Source organism: Medicago truncatula, chromosome 3, assembly GCF_003473485.1.
Source record: "Medicago truncatula cultivar Jemalong A17 chromosome 3, MtrunA17r5.0-ANR, whole genome shotgun sequence".
NCBI classification, from domain to species: domain Eukaryota; kingdom Viridiplantae; phylum Streptophyta; class Magnoliopsida; order Fabales; family Fabaceae; genus Medicago; species Medicago truncatula.
In genome coordinates, this window is record NC_053044.1 from 53,623,757 (window position 1) to 53,638,318 (window position 14,562).

The following is a 14,562-nucleotide window of genomic DNA, read 5'->3' on the forward strand; positions in this document are numbered from 1 at the left end:
TAATGCAGAGAGTCACTGGACCATGACAAAGCACATATGTAGAAGTAGAAACCTTAAATTAATGCATTATTACCAAGAAAAATGTCCAGACTAACTACAAGAATTAATCCCCTCAAAAAAAAAAAAAGAATTATGCAACATACAACTAAGATCTACCAAACAAGATTGCTTTGCATTGAGAAATTGGGTATTCCCCATATCAACATTGTATTAAAAGTTCATATATCTACTATAAACTCTCTAATGACTAAATTCTATTGTAGTATGATAGATGTATTGCATCAAGTTTGCTACTCGATTGGACACATATACCGCAGTATAGAAATTGTATCTCATTGTAATCAACTTTTGTCATTCTATTGTAGTTTGTTTCTCATTCTATTTTTATTTTTTTTAGCAAAAACCATATAAGTTTCACCAGCTCCACCAAAATACCGTCTAAAATATGTGATTTAAAGAACCTCGCTGAATTTCACCCATTCTTTGATCTGCTACGAGTGTTTTTATACACCGGCTAAGCTCATACATACTGAGAATTTTTAATAGACATATCAAGTTATCCATCAATAATAAATTAAAAATAAAAACATGAAAATCAAAATTTAACATTACACAAGAGTGAAAAAACCAAAGCAAGGAACACTGTTGTTGTTGACCCAACAATACCATTTAGCTCAGCAGAATCTGTCTGTATCATGATTCTGAATTTGCAAGTTCCAACTGAAGGATCTTTATCGGTAACCATCGAAAGTCCAGGGAATTTGCATGCACTATCCATCTGATCATTAACTTGGTAGTAACTGTTAAATGCATAAGAGATATTGCCTTTCACATCTAAATTACTACATGAAGTTCCATATCCAAGACTAGTACAATCAGCGTTTTGACAAGCATAAGATACACTTGGTGCCAATTGATCACTATTAAGATTTGCTGAAGGCTTCAAAACGCACCACTTTTTCGCCAAATGATCAACACCGCTAGCTCCTACCAATCCGTTGGCCCGGCCCGTTCCAAGATTAAGTTGGTATTTGGGCTGTCCATCTAAGTAAAACAGCCCCCAATGACGCTCGAAGTTCCCGGGCTGAATGCTCTTATTATCTTCATCTATGAAACTAAACAAGTATGCGTCTATAGGACTAGGCCTCATCGGTGTACCCTTTCCAGAAACATACTTTGACATAAAACCTTGGTTAAATCGCTGCGCATTTTGAAGATTTGCAAATTTGTCTCCGTCCGTAGGCCACCCTATTTCCCCGACAATTATAGGCAAGTTTCCATAACCGTGTTTTTGTAGTGCCCAAACCAGAGTATCATGGTTAGCATCGAGCACGTTGTCGTAGGTCTTTCCATTGTCAACTATAGCAGACTGGAAGCCATTAAAAAAGGCATATTCAGAGGGGAAACTGGGATCCAAGTAGAGGCTGATAAAAGGATAGATGTTAACAGTGAATGGAGCTCCGTTGTCGCTCAAGAATTTGACTATCTGCAGCATGAGATTGTTGATATTCGATCTGAAATCGCCGTCGGATGGCTTTTCTGACGAGCTTTCATATACATCAGCGTTTAAAGGGACGGTGACTTTGACCCGACTGCTCAGACCGGCTTTTGTGAGAGCTGCCTGGATGTTTACAAGAGCTGGCAGTGTTGTTGCTTCAAAGGTGCCATTGTATGTTGACAGGAATGGTTCGTTACCCACAGCAACATACCTTGTGAAGACCACAGAGAATAAATGTGTATGAAATGACAAAATATAGAATGTAGTGGCTGATTTCATAATCAGTGAATTATCAAACATAACAACAGAAGAAAAAAGAGTAGCATAACTATTAACTAGGACACAACATTATACGTAATCAATGAGATACAATTAAATCCTCTTAGAGAAAGTTAGCAGAATCATTATTGATAATGCTTGTGTCCATGTTATGTCCTATGCGTGTTTCAAATCTTACATTTCAACTGAAATGTTCAAGATACGTATCCAAATCAGAAGAATAATGGAGCAAAAAACTAAAATCTGCCACATGCATTATTTGACAGTGGGGAGATCAGATAACTTCACAGCAACATAAACATTTGGTGATTGTGTTAGATACAATAACTTGTGGTAAAACACCACATGTACTGAATTTTAAATCTTGCATCTTTACTTGGTTCTTATCAGGCTAATGTAAAATAGATAAAACTAAAAAACAAATGGAATTGTGGACTTGATGTATATCATTAGTAAATCATTCAAGAGCAGAAACAGAAACAAAACTATTTCTGGCATTTCTTAGTTTGTATGTCTTCACATTAGGTATGTTACATAAAGTTAATAAACATTAGAAATTGATTTTTTTAAAATGTTCAGTCATTGCACTGTAAAACCAAATTAATTGTCATCTAATTGGTAGTAGGGCTGGCTGCCATGATGTCATTCATTAATATTTCTAAAGAAAATCATTGGTTTATGCACAGTTTATGAACACCACACTTCTCAACCCACTAACTTGTTTTCAACTAAGGGCTTAAAGCAGGTAATACCCCATGAAAGCAGTGCATCCACACCCTCTGTGGTAAAGAGGGCTTAACAGGCCCAGTAGCCTTTTCAGCTCAGATTGGGGGATAATATCCGTCTTACTCTTCGTCTCACATTGCTTAGGAATCGAGGCTAATTATAAACACTAACACTCACCGTGAGAGCTTACACGAGACCCAAACCGAACAAGTGTACTTAAGGTCAGAACAAAACCCTAAAAATATAAATTCAAATAGAGGGTATACCTGATATCAACACCTCCAGAAGAGACATGAGCAGAAACATTCTTGGAAACCCATTTTTCAGCAGCTGGAAGACTATTAGCAAGTGTATAAAGCATGTCATTTGGAATCCCCACCATGACTTGAATACCAGTCTTCTTGAGAGCATTTAAGATATTTGGATCAGCATCAAATAGTTTCACCTTCTGAATCCCATTATCTTTCAGCATTTTCACCACTGTGGTTGGTGACAAAAGATGTGTACACTGTGTACCCCAGTTAACACCAATTCCACTCACACAACACAACAACAACGCGTTAAAGAACAAGATAAAAACAACACAGTTACTAAACTTTTCACTTCTAGCAAACTCCATCATATGAGAAAAAAGAGTGTTGGTTTGTAATACAATTAGTGTATGCAAAATCTAAAGCTCAATAACTTTCCCTCAATAATCTCAAGTGAAAGAGTTGAAAAGTACAAGAGAGTAAAGTAAGGGCGAAAACTTAGGAGATAATAGACATACACACTGAAGCTGATGAGTTTGAAACTGCTTTTTGAGTTAAGCTGCTTTTTTGAACACCTCCACACTGAAATGAGTAAGTGAGAGAATGAGAAACAAGTTATGTGTTGTGTTGTGTTGGATTGGAGAATCTTTTTCCTTTTCCATTGGTACTAGTAACTAGTAACTCGGCATGCTTACTCGGAGACAGACCTTTTTCAAACAAAAGTTAAATAAAAGCCATGTCACCCATGTGATTATTTATTGCTTAAACTACTGCTCCTCCGGTCCGTTCCGCTATAAATGAGCATTTTCTTCATTTCACATACGTACTAAGAAAAAGTGTGTAAATGAAAGAGAGAAAAATGATTTTTAGTGTTTTTGTCATAAATGTAAATTAAAATATATTAAATTGGGAGTGGTGAAAATAATATTAATTAGAATTATAATTGGAAAAAAAAAATTAATATTGTATTGTAAAGTGAAATTGGTCAATGTTGCTCCGACAATATTTTTTTGCAAATGACCCACTTATTATGGAATGGAGGGAGTAGTATTTATAAGATATTATGTCTTATTTTAAATTAAAAAAATCAAAGCATGATTGACACCAAACATTATACCACTAAATGGGTCGTCTACATTAATCAAATTATGTCACAGTATTTTATCCAAAATCATATTATGTTGGCTTAATACATCCCCGGGTCCCTTAACTTATTTTAATTTCTCAGTTTGGTCACTTAACTATTAAATGTTTCAATTTGGTCCTTGTCTTTGTTTTCGTCATCAATTTGGTCCTATTTTATTAATTTTAAATCCCTAAGAAAGTAGACCGTTGAATAAAAGTATCACCAACACTTAAGTATCTGAAATTTAATTTTTAAAAAATAAAAAAATTTAAGGAATAAATTAACTTAAAAAATTGAAAATTAATTTTCGAAAATAAAAAAATTCTAAAATGAATTGAACAAAATCACGATACATTAAGTGCTTGTTTGCTTCCACAGCAAAACAACTCCAAATGTATGTTCACTAAGAAGCTTGGATTTTTAGCTTTAGAAAATCACAAGAGATTTTTGTTGGAATGCGAGAGAAAAATGTTGAATGTGTTTCCAAACACACACTAAATGACAAATTAAACATAAATTATAAAAAAGGAAAATGTTAACTAGTCGGTAAGCTAAATATAACAAAATTTATGTTGGAAATTATGTTTTCGACTTTTTTAAATTTGTGTTGAAAATTGTGAGTTTTTTAAAGTTTGAAATTTAAATTCACAAATTAAAAGAATTCTAAGTGCATGTTTGATTCCATTTTCAGAGAGCTCAAGATTGATTTTGGACGTGTATAATTGATTTTGACATGTTTGATTATTTTCTAGTATAATTCATTTTAATAATAAAGTTTTCTTAAATAATTAAATTTTAATATTTTGTTTTTATATAATGGCCTTGACTAAAATTAAATATTTTATATCTTTTAACTTAAAACAAATTAAGACAAAATTAAAAGACGAAATAACCAAATAACCTTAACTTTATTTATAAAGCTCTCACTTTAATTTTTATTATTAAAACAATTTTTTATGCGTTAAAAAAATTGAGTCAGGCGTACCATTATTCTCCCATAAACAGAGGAGAAAGTCTTGGTTGGGCACATCTCCAACATTTCAATTTTGGGCACATACTCACATAAAACTAACAAAATTAAATAAAAAATATTTAATCACATCAATTGATATATTATAATTTTATTAATTTTATTTTTCTTGGTTTTGTGTATGTGCCTAAAATTGAAGTGTTGGATATGTGTCCAACCAAGACTTTCTCATGGCCAAACACTCATATTTGAGCACAAATTTCATTACAATGATTAAGATTACAATAAAACCCTTTGATTTATTTGGATGAGAAAGTAAATAAAAATCCAATAAATGAAACAGAAAAACAGACAGTGATATAAATAATATATAAAGATGATAAAAATAAGGTGGCAAGCTAAGAAAAAAAAATTCGAGCGGTGAAAGGGATAGTGTCTAGTGGTTCAGACTACACTAACTTGAGGTACCTATACCTAATATTTTGTTTAAAATAAAAAGAAAAGAATAAAGAAAACAAAAGATCATCGTTTTTGTTGTGTAATGTTACTCTGTAGGAAGAAATTTCTATTTGCTATGGACTGGAATTTCGAGCAAGAGCTCATTGAGAAAATGCATCTTTCGCAGTAAGAGGTGCGTGTTGTTTGTTTTTGTCCAGAGTAAGTCCCACATCGACTAAATATGTGAAAATTTCAGTCTTTATATTACGCTACAACACCTCCTTGCTTGTCCCTTTGGGGACATCTGATAAAATTGGAACGATACAGAGAAGATTAGCATGGCCCCTGCGCAAGGATGACACGCACAAATCGAGAAATGGTCCAATTTTTTTTTTTATTGGTTTGTGTTTTTGTGGCTATTTTCATTTTCAATTTCGTGACGTCTCCTTTATGTTGCAGATGTAGTACCTTAACATAGTTTGTGTGAGTTTGAATGAATAAGGACGATACATGTTTCCAGATTTTTTATTCACACAGGTCTTCATATAATTTGATTCTGTTTTGTCCCCTTGATTTCAGTTTGTAGAGTAGGTTTAGGAGAGGAATTAGATGCTAATCTTGTCTTGCATACTCACCTATGAAGCTCTGACACAAACATTGACACATCAACGCCGATGATAATTTGATAAAATTAATGAAATGAATGTAGTCACATGTGTCAATGTCATGTCGGAGATACCAACATGCATCGGACACCGGACAGTTCGATCAAAGTGTCGGTGTTACATAGATACTCACTAATGTATGAACACTATAGTGAGTGTTTGTACCCTCTTAGAAGTTTGGCACAAAGATATGAAATGATTCATTTATTCTATTGCAAAGGACTCAAAATTCTTGCCCTAACATAATTCAGTTGCTACTTCCTCATTGCTTAGATTTTTTCTCCTTAATTGCTTCTTAAACAGTATGACTATATATCTTTGATGAAGTTTCTGGTAATATACTTTGTTTTTACGAGGTTTCTGGTAACATACTGTGTTTTTTATATTACAAAATGAATTTATGGCCTTCTGTCCGTTTTGCCCTCGCTGCCTACACTATTCCTCTTTGATTGTTTCGAGGGGATTCGAACCCAGTCACTTTGAATCCACACGTATTACAAATTACAGTATTTCTAGTGAGTTTTTCCTGAATACTCAATAATCTATAATATGGAAGTGTGTTTTCTCAATGATTTTGCTTCTACATGCTATATATTTGAGATCATATTACAGCTGATCTGAACAAGCATTATAAGGTCGTGCATTCAAAATTATCATTTGCATTTCATGAAGTTCATTAGGTTCCAAAGTGATTACTGGCTAGTGTTATACTAATATATGGATGAAACAAATCAGTGAAGGACTTGCTATGTAAATTTTACCAAGACAAACCAAACAAAATGTTCAATAAACATGTATATATAGTAGAGTGGGTTCTAGTGACTCCATAATGAATGGGTATACCGCCTAATTTTTATCTATGCCTTATTACAAGCTCCTTAAATCATTGGCCAGTCTAAAGCTTTTTCTGTTGTAGAACATATGTCCTTATTTGAAACGTATAAAGTGAAGAAAAGCATTCAAAAAAGTACTGATAAAATGAAGCTTAGGTTGTTAGGCTGTATTCCCAACTATATATTGCTAGACATGTCCTTGTTTATTTTTCGTTTTCGATGCTCATGTCTTGCATGGATTCTGGCAGTTTCATTGTTCTTCTGATTTCAACAACTTTTAAGTTAGAACAAGATTGAAATTAAATGTATATATATTATGTTAAGTATACTTTGAAAGGTGGAAATGACATGAAAATAAGTGTATCATGTGTGTCATCATTATGTGTCCTGCATCTTAGTACCACATGAAATATTTCTATAAATATCTCAATGTATATATGTAAGCATACTACACTACAACATTTTTGAACATAGGCCATACTTCAAAAAGGGCAGCCAAAGCCAGAAAATCCGTGGCCAAAGTCTTACACCACGGTTTGGCCACTATTATTCAAGTGTGGTCTATGCGCCCGTGGCCTTCCCAATGACCACGGATTTTTTCCTTAGCCCACGAAATTGTAGTAACCGTGGCTGAAGGTACATCAACAGGGTACGGTTTTATGGATTAGTTTAAACCACGGATTTTGGCATTTGATTTAGGTTTAGGTGTCACCTAAACATTAGGCCACGGTTTCAACTGTTGCCTTAGCATCAGAGTCAGAATGATCGAATACTATTGCCTTTTTAGTTGGACTACTCAGTCGTTAACTAAACTTTTGATAACGACAGTTGCCCATACTTTTAGGCCGCAACATTGTCTATTTATTTTTGTGCCTTTATTTCATATTTTCTAATATTTCTTAAAATAACACAAACATAATTAAAAAATTCATTAGAAAAAAGGAACATAAATTAACATGATAGTGTCACAAAATATATATTTAATTAAGGAAAGACAAAGTTATCTTTAACAAAATATGGTCTTGACTTCCAAAAGAAAAAACAACCAAGTTTTTGATTCCAAAAAATAAAATACGACCAAGTCTTGAATTTCTAAAACATAAAACAAGTATTACGTGCAACTCACTAGCTTCATTCCTCTTGAAGATAATCTTCGGGTCCAAACTGTAACAATAAAAAAAATTACATTAATAAAAATGAAACAAAAAATAAAGATGTAATGAAGGCACAAATGTGTTTAAATCTTTTAATTTTTTTACTAATTTATTTTGTATCTTTAATTTGGTATTTTATTTGCATTTTAGTTGACATTTACAATTTGATATAGAATATAGTGCAAAATATTATAGATATACTCAAGTCAAAGACCATAATAAAAACATTAGTTCATTTTAATGTCAGAACAACATAAAGTTCATCAGAGCCAAAAGAACACAACTGAAACAAACAAACAAACGCTTCACTAACTAACATCATTCCTCCTAGAGCTGTTAAAACGGGCGGCCCGGCCGGTTGACAAAACGGGCTTGAAATATACTACCCGAGCCCGGCCCTACACGGGCCGCGGGCTAAACGAGCCGGCCCATATTAAAAATTATATTTTTATTTTATTTTAAAAAAGTACTATAAAACACTGCTATAATTTTTTTATAAATAATATTTTTAATATGTTTAAATAATGTCTAGCACAAAAGTAAACTGTAAACATTTTCGTACAAACGTCGTAAACTAAAACGACGAGGAAAATGATTTTAAATAAATTAGATATGTTATGGTTATAGATATTTATATATTCGATCTTTAAAACTATAAAAAACGAAATGAATAAATATAATTTTATATTACATTTATATTTGTGTTAATTCATTGAATTTTCACTTTTGTTTTTTACTTTGATAATCAACTAAGTAAATAATTATTTGAAAAATATATATAATTTATAGATTTTTTTTTGTTATGCGGGCTAACGGGCTACCCGCGGCCCATTCGGGCTAGCCCTAACGGGTACCGGGCTTTTAAGGGTCGGGCTAAAAAGCCCTATTAAAATTTGGGCTCAATATTTTAGACCCAAGCCCTATATTTATTCGGGCTAAACGGGCCGGCCCGTTTTGACAGCTCTAATTCCTCCAATACTCATCCACTGTGTATTCAAGACAACTCATATACTATCATGCACAAAATTATTCAAAATTATCCAATTCATTTAGTTAATTAACCTTCTAGAATGTCATTAACAGTTGAAGCATGTCCAAGATTCAACATTCTCAGTCCCAAAACACTAATATTCTACAAGTAATGTCTTTTAACATTCTTTTACTAAGCAATTATCTAATCTTAAAATCAAGTAACTCAAACTAATATATCATACCTTTTCAGGAACATGGGTTGATGTAGACGAATGATGTGCTGCACTATTTGCAATGCCCAAAACATGTCCCATCATGTTATCCACGTCATCTTCACTTAAAAATAAACTATAAGCGCGTGATAAAATAATATAAAATGACAGTTATTAAACGAGATTTTTTTAGTCAAATGTCTTGCCAAACAAACCTTAGTATTTTCTGGGTCCGTTGCCTTACATACATTAAATAATTTGATCTATTAAGTTGTAAACAATAGATACTTTTGTCCTTTAGGTTACAAATGTCGGTCACTTTAATCTTGAAGAATCCTGAAGACGATTCACTGCAGTCATTCGCTGCATTCACATAGTCAAAACAATAATGACCGCCCAATCGTAATTGATCGGTCTAGGAAAAAAACATATTGCATTTTTATTTTATGTAATTCATAAGATATCAATCTTAATGAAACGAACACTCAAGTGTGACTGCGTGATTTTGGTAACATCAGCTAATCATGGTCTTTTTAATCCCTCCTTTCAATATTTATTGTTTGTAATTTAAATGATCAAAACTACAAACTTTTTTTTCTTAATAGACAACTGTGTCTAAAGTTTACAACTTAAGGGAACAAAGTGTTTAAACTTTGTAACTTAAATGACCAAAGTGAGATTAAAAAAACTCAAAATCAAAATGTGTAACATTTAAAACTTCAGATATTTAAGAGAGATCGAATAAAACTTAAAGAGTAATGTTATCGACACTTTCTTTTGAACACTCTTTGTAATACTCACTCTCTTATTGGTTTAAATCATTGTGGGTCTACACTTTTAAAATTGAACCCCCGCAAAGTTGTGGAACATACATTAATTTCATTCAATAAATAAGTAAGTATCAGAGTGTGTTGAAAAGTGAGTGTTGCTGCTAACATTCCTCAAATTAAAAATAACTTAGCAATCTAAAAATGTAATTTAGCTAAAAAGAGAAGTATATTGCATTGGGTACTTATGCTTTTTTTTTTTTTTTTTTTAAGAGTTTTTACCCTGAGTTCTTATGGTTTAATAAATTAAAACGCGAGAGTGAATATCGAATATTTCGTTAGAATTTCGGAATGGTTTGAATGCACTCTAAAAGTTGAGGTTGGACAAGTTTTTTTGCCGAGCAGCATATTCACTGGTACATTGTTATCCAAAAGTATTCTATACATAACTTGAACACTCGTCACTTTTACTGTAACTGAGTTCAATTATTTAATCGAAATCAAGCAATTATAATCTCCAAGGCACTGTCTCAGTTGGCAAAACATAATAGAGCGGAGTGCATGGATGTTGGAACTTAATTGTTTTGGTCTTTGTTGCTTTAACTCAAGTCTCGTGAAATTATCTGGAATGCAAGTCCTATAGCCTTGTGTTTTTTCTATCATGATGCTTTTCACCTTACAAACTGATTAGAGCTTAGTTGTTTTAGCCCAAGTCTCGTGAGATTACTTGTAACACAAGTCATCTAGCCTTGTGTTTTAGTTGAGAGAAGACAAACCTTTTTTGAGCCAACTGTTCGGCCAGGTTTGACCATAAAACATCAGAGGAGACACCAAGAGAAAACTAGAGATTAGAAGAGGTTGGAAAATCCCTAATACATTGGAAACAAGATGATGATGATGCATCAAGGATAAAGTTGAGATACACAAGAAACTTGATTTTTTTTTCTTTTTCTGAACCGCCATATCCAAGACCACGTTAGAGATGTTGCATCCCCATTTCTTTGCTTCAAAAATCAAATGAAACCAGACATGGTATTGTAGGAGTCGTTGAATTTGTTAGACCAAATGAAAGTATTTTCAATGTTGGGATTAAAGTGAAGACTGAGGTTGTTGATAACAACAAGGGGTAACTAAGTATGAAAGATTCAAGGTTAAAGGTGATGAGACACGAATCTCGTTAACTCTCAAAGCAACATCATTGATTCGCACACAAGGAACAAAGAACATAATGGGCCATATGAGATCCAATGGCTATATCAAGAGGAGAAGTTACCATATCCCCATCATCCATGTCAATTGAAACCATTTTTGAGATTGTTTTTGGCCTTTATGATGGAGTTCCAAGTAAGGACACTAGAAGTGACAATGCGAGCAAGAAAGCGAGCACAGTGTGTTATATATAATATGTTGGATTAATTATTTAATTAATCAATTATGGATTGACAATAATCAATTATTATAAATTAATATTATAATTTATAATATGGTCTACTGTATTAAGCACTCATTAGTTGATGAATATGTATGATTGTGCTATTATTTCTAAATGGACCGTGATGGGTTGGACCATTTAACTAAGTTCAATGAAAGGTTCATGCCCTCAGCCGTTTGGCTATTTAAATGTGATCACATCAGACGGTTAAACTATTCTGAACTCTTCTCAGGGAATGAGGGTAGTCATTCCGCTCATCCTTCTGACAGCTATTTTTTATGAACGAATCCTTAATCCTTAAAGGTACACAATCTCTTATCCCTTCTTTATTGTCTTGATATGCTATAACTTGTATCTAATGATCCATGCTAAATTCTAAAACTTTTATCATAATATTGACCCAAAACTTGTTAGTTTATTGAAGTAAATCACATACCAGTTTACCAAGAAGAGATGTGTTGACATCTTTTAGCATACGATACCTAGGCCTCCCCGCATCTTAGATCAATAAATTTTTTCCCAACTCACCAATGGCATCATCACAAATGATTTGACAAAAAATAGTTAAGAGTTAGTTTACTCTGGAGTTTATTTTTTATTTTTTTAAGGAGTTGACTTTTGAGTTGTCGGTATAAATTGTTATATATATATATTTTTTTTGGAAATTATTATTATTATTATTATCATTCATTATTTTACCAATTGTTATAATTATTTTATAAAATGAATTTGACCAATATTTTGTTTTTGTTCAAAAGAAGAAGAGAGACGTTAACCCGTCCACATGCAGAGACATTTAATGTGTTTATTTGTTTTTCCGCAATCGGTATGCTATTTTATGCATAAAAGAAAAAATACTGACTTAAAAAAAATAATTAAGGAAAAGAATTAATTATAGTGAGCTGTGATTGTATAGATTCGACCGCCAGAAACGGTGATTGGGAAGTTGACGATTTCAGCGGCATCCATTTAGCGGTAGATAACGTAGTCTCACTCTCACCTCTTTATAGTCACTGAATCATTAACGATCCCCTTTCGTCAATCTCTCTCTCTTTCTCCAAGGTCATTACTCACTCATAATTTGATTTTATTTTCCTTAATAATTCTTCAAAATCATTCCCTTGTTTTAATTAATTAAAATTGCTTGTTTTCTGTTACAGTGCGAAGTCATGGCTGCCTCCATCAAACACATGGCTCTCGCTGTTTCGTTACTTGGTTTCGTCTCTTTCATACTCGGTGTTATTGCCGAAAACAAAAAGGTAGCATTACTCTTTCTTACTTTTTCATCAAAAATCAATTATTTATCTTTGTGTAAAGTATGTCGCGTCAATATTATCTAATCAACTTTTGACTTTAATTTATCTATTCTCTCTCTCTGTTACTCAAATTGTAATCATTTGGATTGTAATTTGTAGCCTGCTTCTGGTACACCAATAGCTGTGAAGGATGGTGTGACCTGCAAGTTCCCTTCCGATCCAACAGTTGCATTAGGTTATCTTTCTGTTGCATTTCTCATCGCATCAACAGTCGTTGGATATCTTTCCCTTTTTTACCCTTACCAAGGAAAGTCTGTTCCACAAGGGGTTCTCTTTAAACACACCACTTTCCTTGTTTTCTTCAATATTGCATTGTAAGTACTATAACACCACTACTTCCTTATTCCTTGTTTTCTTCAAAATCTGTTGACTTTAATCGTAATTATCTTTTAAAATCGCACATATGATTGATTATAATGTAACCAAATGGTTTAAAAGATGGGTCTGCTTGATTGGTTGACTTGACGGTGAAATTCATTCTCCATCTTATGTTTTAAAAGATGGCTCTATTTTCTGTCAAAGCAAATTTACTAATAATGGTTACTGATACATCCTAAATGAAGAATGCATCTCTCTGTTTTTTAATTGGATTAAAGGGGGCAAAGCCCCTGGAACAAGACTATAAATCACAAGTGAAAAAACGAAACATGCATCCGTTACAAGCTGAGTCACAGACAAACCCAGAGCATTATCGCTAGTGTAGATTTGAATTACCTACAGTTGATAAATACTAAGTTAAACTATTCACACTGTATGATATTATGCAGATTTTGAATTTTATTTTTAAATTTAACTTTACAAGCTTAAAATATGAGCCGTCCAATTTTAAATCCCAATTTGCATTAGACCTTTAACCTCGAGCAATTTGCAGCCTTGATATGAAAGATACGTAGTTATTTACATTTATAATTCCCCTCCCAACTCGCATGTATAACCTGCAGGTCTTCTACCAGATTTACTTCGTCATATCTAAATCCTCCAATTTCTACTGCTTTTTTTTGTACTGATAACGGTGTTTTTACTTAGGTTTTCATCGGGACTTGCTGCAACTCTGCTGTTATGGCCAGTAATAACGGAGCAGATTCACCTATCGCGCAAAGTACATCTTGATGCCAACTATGCTTGCCCTACAGCTAAAACTGGTCTCATTGGAGGTGGTGCCTTTTTATCCCTTGATTCATGCCTCTTTTGGTTGGTCGCCCTTATGTTAGCTGACAATGCTAGGGAGGATCATTTTGAAGAAAACAAGACTTTTGAAGATGCAAGTGTAGCCATATAGGAACAGAAATGAATGGATGTGCTATAACCTGTTAATAAAGTCAAAGTAGAAGCATCAAACATTATTTTTATCTTGTCATTGTTTCAATTATATGATGGATTATATGGATTTATTTACTTTACGTGGCTGTTCTATTTTCTATGAATTTCATCGTGGTTCAAGCAGCACCACATTGTTGTCTATGATCAAGAACAATGCAACACTGTCACTTTTTTACCTTTTTAATGATAAATGTTAATATAGTAATTGTTATGTTAGTATTTTCTCACTTGTAAGGATTCAGAGAACCTTTAAACTGGGTAGGCCGATCACCATGTCAGCTTGGTTGGTCTCTTTTCAATGTCTACATTACAGGGCAGGCCAATCACGAGGCATTTTCACTGAACAATTTTTTAAACTCAAAATGATTATTATCCTGAAGCTAGCTTTTACTACAAAAGGAGATAGCAATTGTGGTTCATAGTCAAATGGTTAGCTGCTGTTGCAATTTATATTAATTAACAATTTTTTTTTTTTGAAAGAACAAAAATATTTTATGGACACCCAATCTGATAAACCTGACTAATTACATACAAAATAGTGATTCATTCAATTGAATATATGATTAATATGGATCACGTTGAAAACTTTAAAATTATGGTTAA

The 14,562-nt window shown here is 33.0% G+C and overlaps 2 protein-coding genes and 1 non-coding gene across 3 annotated transcripts; 2 read left to right on the top strand and 1 right to left on the bottom strand.

Annotated features, from left to right (window-relative positions):
- Nucleotides 1–448: 448 nt before the first annotated feature.
- LOC11433028 (glucan endo-1,3-beta-glucosidase 5) lies at nt 449–3,470 on the bottom strand. The gene is made up of 2 exons (XM_024777671.2): nt 2,770–3,470; nt 449–1,709 (listed from the first exon to the last, which is right to left on the bottom strand). The coding sequence occupies exons 1-2, from the start codon at nt 3,123–3,125 to the stop codon at nt 596–598; spliced, it is 1,470 nt and encodes a 489-aa protein (XP_024633439.2). The 5' UTR covers nt 3,126–3,470; the 3' UTR covers nt 449–595.
- Nucleotides 3,471–5,576: 2,106 nt separating this feature from the next.
- LOC11427342 (U6 spliceosomal RNA) lies at nt 5,577–5,679 on the top strand. The gene has a single exon (XR_003010775.1). It is a non-coding gene; the product is annotated as a U6 spliceosomal RNA (small nuclear RNA).
- A 6,522-nt stretch (nt 5,680–12,201) lies between these two features.
- LOC11431984 (uncharacterized) lies at nt 12,202–14,175 on the top strand. Its single transcript, XM_003603468.4, has 4 exons — nt 12,202–12,385; nt 12,484–12,582; nt 12,739–12,953; nt 13,666–14,175. The coding sequence occupies exons 2-4, from the start codon at nt 12,493–12,495 to the stop codon at nt 13,916–13,918; spliced, it is 558 nt and encodes a 185-aa protein (XP_003603516.2). The 5' UTR covers nt 12,202–12,385; nt 12,484–12,492; the 3' UTR covers nt 13,919–14,175.
- Nucleotides 14,176–14,562: the final 387 nt, after the last annotated feature.